An 8,476-nucleotide genomic window follows, 5' to 3' on the forward strand; every position below is an offset into this window, starting at 1 on the left:
TCTGAAGGAGCTAAATGTCAAAATGACTGAGATTCTGGGCACAGGCTTACTTGCCTTGGAGGCAAGGAGTCAGGTGGTGGAGGGCAAATAGGAGAAGACTTTGAAGAGCTGAGCCTTGCAGGATTAGTGAGAATAAAAGCATCTCAGATAGAAGGGACCAGAAAACAGAAGCTTGCTCAAGGGGCAGGTAGGAGAGTCAGATTTCAGCTCACATTAAGGAATAACTCTGGGGGCTTCCCTGGCAGGCCAGCAGTTGACTCTGTGCTTCCAAAGCAGGGGGTGCTGGCTCCATCCCTAGTTGGGGACAAGATTGGACTAGATGCCTTTTTAAAAGGATTTATTTGGCTGCGGCACATAGGATCTTCACGTGGGACATTTAGTTGTGGCAAGTGAAATCTAGTTTCACAACCAGAGATTGAGCCTGGGTCCCCTGCACTGGGAGTGCAGAGTCTTAGCCACTGGACCACCAGGAAAGATATCTTTTAATGTCCTCGGGTCAGAGATTCTAGGAGAGTTATTACGCAACTCAAGGGAGCCTGATGGATAAAGGTTCTTAAAGGTTCAAGCTGGTCTTAATCTGCTGTGCATCTGTTTCTGCTCCAACTGCTGCCTTATTCCTTTGTTCATATTCTTGGGTCCCTGAGAGTAATTGATTCCAAGTTTTGCAACCCAGGGTTTAAATGCAGTGGACAGGAGAAAAGGAAAAAGGCTATGCTCAGGGCCAGACAGAGGGGTTTTCTCCATCCTGTACCCCTTTTTGCTTGCTAGTTTCTTCTAATATTCACTCTCTCCAGCTTCTTCTTCTTCTTCTTTTTTTAAAAATATTTATTTATTTGTGTCTTAGTTGCAGCACATGGGATCTAGTTTCCTGATCAGGGATCGAACCCAAGCTGCCTGCATTGGGAACGCAGAGTCTTAGCCCCTGGACCACCAGAGAAGTCCCTCTCCTACTTCTTTTAATAATAAAACTCTCCCCCAGTTTGGGCTAGCACGTGGCTAAGTAGTTATGTACTACATGTCCCAACCTCTCCTGTAGTTGGGTGTAGTGATATGTTTAAATTCTGAGCAGATGCAATGTGTTCTGCTTTTAGGTTATGGCCTTAAAAATATATTATTGCGGCCTCCTTATTATTGGTCCCTTTCCCACTCTATTTACATAAGCTGAATGCAGATGAAATGGCAGGTACTGGAGCAGCTAGGTTGGAGTGCAGAGGAGTAGCCATGTTTGAAAAGTGGCTGAAAAATGAGCCAGAAGTAACTGAAATCCCTGACATGATGGAGTTGCCACTTTAACCCCAGAGTACCAATCCTTGGAACTGCTTTGCGATACAGATAGAACTTTCTATCCTGCTTTGTTTGAGTCTTCATTACAGCAGCCTGAGTCTCTTTCTCAATCAACATACCCTACCGGCTCCCAGCATGCCTCTTACTTACTCCACATTTTTTCTGGAAGTCTGGCTCTAAGACTGATAACACTGGATAAGAATTTTCCTGCTCACCTGACTTTCCAGAACACTGTCCTGGCGGCCCCCTTGGCAAAGGGACCTACCTCACACTTGAGGACAATAAGAATCCTTGAATTTGAGCCCTAAGTAACTTGGGGCAAGTCCCTAAATGTTTTAAATCCCACTTTTTGCCATTTTGCAGAGGGCACCAATAAATAACATTCACTTGAAGAGGTGGCTTGATACAAAGACGACATAAACAAGTTTGTTGTTCCAAAAATGGAGAGGAGCTGAGGAGAGGGCTTGTTTCATGGGCAGCATCTCAAAGAAACAGAGGAAATTCTCATACACCTCACGAGAAACCACAGAAACAAATGCACCCAAACACATATATACCAAAAGAAAAAAAAAAAAGCTCACCTCTACGCCCATACAAAATTAGAAACACCCCTCCCAGACACATAGCTCAAAACAAACACTCACCAAAATGCTCTCATTGGTTCACGCCAACGCAGACACTTGCAGGCAAGAAGTGTGCACCCAAAAAGCCACACAAAGAGAGAACAAAAACACACAACGCACAAACAGTCGGCAGCTGCTACACTTTGTTTATTTTTCACCGTCACCCTGGGGAGCTCCGGCTCCTTCTTTCTTTTTAGGGGGAGGTACCTTCTTGACTCTGCCTCTGTCTATGCTCTGCCTCTTGCTCCCCATCTTGTCCTTTCTCTGGGGCCGGGGGTGCTTCCTCCGTGGCGCCCCCGGAGTCTCAGTCAGGTGGGGTTAAGTCCTGGGGTTGGGGTGGGGCAAGCAGGCCTGGATCCCGCCCCCAAGGGCTGGTTCCTCCTCGGTCCTATTTCCATTGCTGTGGGGGTCCGTCCTCTGGCCTCATCTGGGGGAAGGAAAGCAGCTGGTGAAAAATCCAGAAGCCTGGGGTTCGAGTTCTGCCTCTCCTGTTCACTTGCTCCATGACTCTAGAGAAAGACCCTACCCTCTCTGGGCCTCAGTTTTCCTGTCTGTAAATCAAATGTTGCTCCACTTGCAAAGGGTCTGTTTCTCCCTTTGCTCTGGTCGCTAGGCAACTCAAACGTATGTCTCATTTTATTCTATGTTGAGACAACAATTCTTGGCTCCCTCCTCCCCGCCCAACCTCGCACATTGAGGTCTGTCCCGCCCAGGCTGAGGGACCTGTACAGGTGCTGGGGGCCCCTGACTCCTTACCTCCAGTCCTGTCTCAGGGCCGTGCCCCTCGCTTTTTCCGCTCCGTGTTCTGAAGCTTGGTCACCAGCTTCCTCTCGTGCCCACCAGGGCTGTGGCGGTTGGTGTTGATGGCAGCTTCTCTCTTGCTGCGACCTTTCCGGCCTCCCACTCCTGGGAAACGAGATGAGAGTCCGTGGTGAGGTGGGCAGAGGTGTGAGGCTCAGGGGGTATGGAGGGCAGGGGTGGAAAGAGCTTGGGTTAAAGTCGGGAGGCCGGGGATCGTCACCACATAGATTTAGGGCAGTCTTTGTCCCTGCTTCCGCATCTGTGGATTGAGGGACTTCCCCCCTCCCTCGTGATCTCCAAAATTCTAGAAGTATGTGAGGTCCCAAGGCTGAGTAGGACAACACTCACTGGATGAGGAGTTGCGGGGAAGGGGGTGACTCCAGGGGTCAAAGAAACAGGCTGGAGAAGGGTGATGAGTGGGCAGGAGCCCAAGGAGGAATCCTAGTTTGCGGAGGTGGGGTTCAGTCCACTTGTGAAGGTGGGCATTGGAAATGGAAGGATCCAGAAGGTGGCGGGGCCAGACCTTACCCGGGGAAGAATGAGCCAGGCTGTAGAGGTCGTACTCGTCTAGGATGACATCTTCATCCTCTGGGCCTGGGGGCTGCCTGGACGGGCTGGCTGCTGTTGGGAAGGTGGTCATAATGTCTCTCTGTCTGTCTGTCTCTCCCTCTCCCGTCTTCTAAAGCTTTGTTTGTGTCTGGTTTGCTGACACCTCCCAGTTCACTGGCCTCAACTTATAAAGCCACGTCTCCTCCTCAGCCCACAGCCTGGCTCCGGCCCCTCAGGCCCGGTCTGATGCAATCTGGCCTTTTCCCAGAACCCAGCCCAGTAAGCATCAGTCACGAGAGAGAGAGAGAGAGAGAGAGAGAGAGAGCGGGGTGGGGGTGGGGGTTGGGGGGTGGTGGAGAAGAGCTGGTCCCGTGAGTCCCAGCCCCCTTCGCCTTCTTTCTCACTGGGGCTGGCCCAGCTGGGTAGTTTTCCACGGAGGAGATCCCCGCCCCTCAGGGAGGAGGAGGTAAGAGACAGGGTTTGGGCATAAACAGTGCTTGTGGTCAAGGCCCGAAGGGAACTGAGGGCCTCACCTGGCTGATTGCTTCCTTATCCATCTCATGCCCTCTGCCCTCTGCCACATACCCCTCCTGGGCTGGGGGTCATGGCCACACAGCTGAGCCCCACCCCACCCACTTCTGGCTCAGATTCAGGACCCTGGTGGCAGAACATGGAGTGAAGAAGGATCCAGGAGAGGGTACAAGCCACCATGTGTTATGTCACTGATCCTCACACTGATCACACCCAACCCTTTTTTTTTTCTTTAAATATAAAAAATATCCTGGAAACCCCCCTTAACATCCTGAACTGGGGGTCCCTAGGTAATCTCCCTCTCCTGAGAGGGAGACTAGCAGAATGGTTAAGCCGATTCTGGAGCCAGATGTCTTGGATTTAAACCCTTGATCCACTACTTCCTGTATGACCCTGGACAAGTCAATTTACCTCGCTGAGCCTCCGTTTTCTCCTCTGTAAACTGAGGGTAATCGTAACTGTATCTACCTCATAGAGCTGGCATTTGTGCCAAGTCGCTTCAGTCGTGTCTGACTCTTTGCAACCCCATGGACTGTAGCCCACCAGGCTCCTCTGTCCAGGGGATTCTCCAGTCAAGAGTACTGGAGTGAGTTGCCATGCCCTCCTCCAGGGGATCTTCCCGACCCAGGGATGGAACCCATATCTCCTGCATTGGGAGGTGGGTTCTTTAGGACTAGCACCACCTAGAGTTGGGAAGAAGATGAAATGAGATAATCGATGGCAAAGTACTTGCTACAGTGTAAACTGCATTGCTCTCCTTGAAATGTAAAAGAGACATAAAAGGAAATCAATTTAAAATAAAGTTATACAGGGGGCTTCCCTGGTGGCTCAGTGGTAAAGAGTCCACCTGCCAATGCAGGAGACACAGGTTCCATCCCTGATTCGGGAAGATTCCACATGCCAAGGAGCAGCTAAGCCCGATCGCTGTAACTACTAAGCCTGTGCCCTAGAGCCCGTGCTCTGCAACAAGAGAAGCCACCACCATGAGAAGCCCGGGCACCGCAACTAGAGAGTAGCCTGCACAGCAACAAAGACTCAGCATGGCCAAAAATTAAAAAAAGAACAAAACCTTTATTAAAAAATAAACAAAATAATACATATTTCAAACCATGGATATACTGAGGTAGAGACCATTGTGAAGTAAACAGATGTTTGTGCTAATTTAATATGAATTAAAGGAAGCGGATCGGATAAGAAACAGGGGAAAGTGGAAATTTCCACTCTTGCCTGAAGGGCCTGACCCTGTGGGCCCGTTGACCCAGACGGGCCACACCCTGAGTTGCTTTAGCTGAGGCTTGGGCACTTCGGACAGAGAAGGAAGCAGACTGCAACATTCCATTTTTTCTTTTTTTTTTTTTTTTAGCTCCGTGGTCTCAGTCCAGGATAGGTTTTAGGTGTTAATTCCCTGCTCACACTCCTACTTTGCTGTGAGCCGACTGAAACACTGTTCCATTTCAATATTACCAAAACTTCCGTCTCCCCCCCCCCCCCCCCCCGCCCCCGAGCCTTTTAATAACCCAGTATCATTCTCTGTTGAACAAGAAGGGACACTCTTGCTTGCATTTCTCCCTGGCCTGAGCCAGAATTAGATTTAGCTTCTGGTTTCCCGGGGATCATAATAACAGAGCAGATGATAAGAGAAAGAGGAATTTAACCGTAACTTAAACATGGGAGAAGGAAATGGCAACTCTCTAGTATTCTTGCCTGGAGAATCCCACGGACGGAGGAGCCCAGAGGAGTCCATGGGGTCGCAGAGAGTTGGGTGCAACTAAGTGACTAACAAACATAGTAAACAAACATAGCAAACACACCAAGGCAAATTAAGGTGGAGAAATTGGGAAATATGGAGTTCTTGCAAAATAGTGGGCTTTATCATGAAGCGTTGTAGCAAAATAATTCCCTCCAGCATGACACAAGGGGGCTTCCCTGGTGGCTCAGTGATAAAGAATCCACCTGCCAGTGCAGGAGACAAGGGTTTGATCTCTGATCTGGGAAGATCCCCTGGAGAAGGGGATGGCTACCCACTCCAGTATTCTTGCCTGGAGAACCCTATGGATGGAGGATCCTGGCAGGCTATAGTCCATGGGGTCACAAAGAATCAACACAATAAGAAGCATAACACAAGATGGGATAGGCTCTAGGGTAGGTTCTAGGCTCGGGTCATTAAAATAAGCTTTATTTTTTTAAAGACTCATTTATTAGGTTATTTCATGAGATCAGAAGTGTGTGTGTGTCTGTGTGTCAGTTGCTCAGTTGTGTCTGACTCTTTTTGCGACCCTATGGACTGTAGCCCGCCAGGCTCGTCAGTCCATGGGATTCCTCAGGCAAGAATACTGGAGTGGGTTGCCATTTCCTTCTCCAAAGTTTTATTTTTAATACCTTCATGAATGTCTAGCAGGATAGTCAGATGTCGTGTGGGATGTGGGACAATTCTGGGCAGGATGAACTGTTTTGCTCCAATCCGAGGTCATCGTGACTACCAACATGCTCACAAATTCCCGAGCTGCCTCTAAGGGGTGATCTTTCACTCATTCACTTCTGCTGCCAGTCCCCAGCTAGCTGCTCGGAGATCTTGAATTCCCTCTGAGCTTCAGTCGGCTTATCTGTCAAGGGAGAAGGCAACAGGGCCTGATGTGCCAGAGGGCTTCCTCCAGACCCGAGCGTGGTGCACTGCTAACAGTCTTCAAAGAAGGAAGGGCTTCCCTGGTGGCTCAGTGGGTAAAGAGTCTGCCTGCAGTGTGGGAAAGCCGTGTTTGATCCCCGGCTTGGGAAGATCCCCTGGAGAAGGAAATGGCAACCCACTGCAGTATTCTTGCCTGGAGAATTCCATGGACCGAGGAGCCTGGTGGGCTACAGTCTATGGGGTCAAAAGAGTCGGGCATCACTGAGTGACTAACACTCAAAGAAGGAAAACTGAGACTCAGAGAGCGACTTGCTCAAAGTCACACGACTGATGAGTGGTGAAGGGTTCCTCCCACCGTTTGTCTGACCCTAGTTCCAGGCCTCATTCTAAGTCAGCACAGCTGACCAAACACTGGCAAAGATTTGACAGCCGTGTGTATGGAGGCAGCTGTCAGGGTTTCCTCCTTCTTCCCCTCCTCCCAAACAGTGCCTACCTTGGACCAGGCCAGCTACCCAAGAAGTGAGGAATGACATACTGCGCCCTCTGGGAGAGGCGGGTCTTTAGCAAGTCAGCGCACATTTCCTATCCATAATACCACACAATCTCTCAGTACATTACCTTTTCATTTTACTTTCTCCATGGCATTCAATTATTACTAATCAAAACTATCTTTGTTTCCTTCTCCATGATTTGTCCCCACTAGTTCTGTTGCTGTTGTTCAGTCGCTCAGCTGTGTCTGACTTTTTGCGATCCCATGGACTGCAGCATGCCAGGCTTCACTGTCCTTCACCATCTCCCGGAGTTTGTTCAAATTCACGTCCATTGAGTCAGTGACACCATCCAACCATCTCATCCTTTGTTGCCCCCTTCTTCTCTTGCCCTCAGTCTTTCCCAGTATCAGAGTCTTTTCCAATGAGTTGGTTCTTTGCATCAGGTGGCCAAAGTATTGGAGCTGCAGCTTCAACCCCACAAGTCTAGTTAGCAGTTAAAGGAGTAGGCTCTGCAGCGAGACTGCCTGGGTTCAAAGCATGGTTCTGTTAATACCAATTGTACCCTTAGACAAACTACTTAACCTCTCTATTCTTCAGTATCCTCATTTGTAAGATGAGATGATTGTTGGGAGGATTAAAAGACCAATTTTTATAAAAACTTAGTACAATACCTAGGTGGCTCAGATGGTGAAGAACATTCAGTTCAGTTCAGCTCAGTCACTCAATCATGTCCAGCTCTTTGCAACCCCTTGGACTGTAGCACACCAGGCTTCCCCGTCCATCACCAACTCCCGGAGCTTGCTCAAACTCATGCCTAACGAGTCAGTGATGCCATACAACCATCTCATTCTCTGTTGTCCCCTTCTCCTCCTGCCTTCAATCTTTCCCAGCATCAGGGTCTTTTCCAGTGAGTCCGTTCTTCGCATCAGGTGGCCAAGTAATGGAGTTTCAACTTCAGCATCAGTCCTCCCAGTGAATATTCAGGACCGATTTCCTTTAGGATGGACTGGTTGGATCTCCTTGCAGTCCAAGGGACTCTCAAAAGTCTTCTCCAACACTGCAATTCAAAAGCATCAATTCTTCTGCGCTCAGCTTTCTTTACAGTCCAACTCTCACATCCACACACGACTACTGGAAAAACCATAGCTTTGACTAGACGGACATTTGCCGGTAAAGTAATGTCTCTGCTTTTTAATATGCGTCTAGGTTGGTCATAGCTTTTCTTCCAAGGTAAAGAACATAGTAAGTGTTCAATAAATATATATTTTGGCTTCAAACATGCAGGACCTGAGCTCCCCAATCATGATTTGAACCTGAGCCCCCTGCACTGGAAGTGCAGAGTCCCAACCACTGGACTGCCAGGCAAGTGCCAATGGATGCAGTATTGATAAGACTGTTAAATACATACTCCCTGAGAAATCTCCTACAGAAATACCCCCAGCTTCGTTTGTAGTTATGAAAAACTGGAAACAACTTAAGCGTTCATCAGTAGGTGATTGATCAACATCCTTCTATGAAATATTCTGTAACCATTAAAAAGAATAAGCTACATTGCTAGCCTTGATGAGAAAGCT

General features: G+C 48.7%; 1 protein-coding gene across 1 annotated transcript; it reads right to left on the reverse strand.

Annotated features, from left to right (window-relative positions):
• NUPR1 (nuclear protein 1, transcriptional regulator) lies at positions 2,034-3,672 on the reverse strand. Its single transcript, XM_005697656.3, has 3 exons — positions 3,237-3,672; positions 2,664-2,813; positions 2,034-2,334 (listed from the first exon to the last, which is right to left on the reverse strand). Exons 1-2 carry the CDS (start codon positions 3,346-3,348, stop codon positions 2,677-2,679), a joined length of 249 nt encoding a protein of 82 aa, XP_005697713.1. The 5' UTR covers positions 3,349-3,672; the 3' UTR covers positions 2,034-2,334; positions 2,664-2,676.

The sequence above is a fragment of the Capra hircus genome, chromosome 25 (genome assembly GCF_001704415.2).
Source record: "Capra hircus breed San Clemente chromosome 25, ASM170441v1, whole genome shotgun sequence".
NCBI lineage: Eukaryota > Metazoa > Chordata > Mammalia > Artiodactyla > Bovidae > Capra > Capra hircus.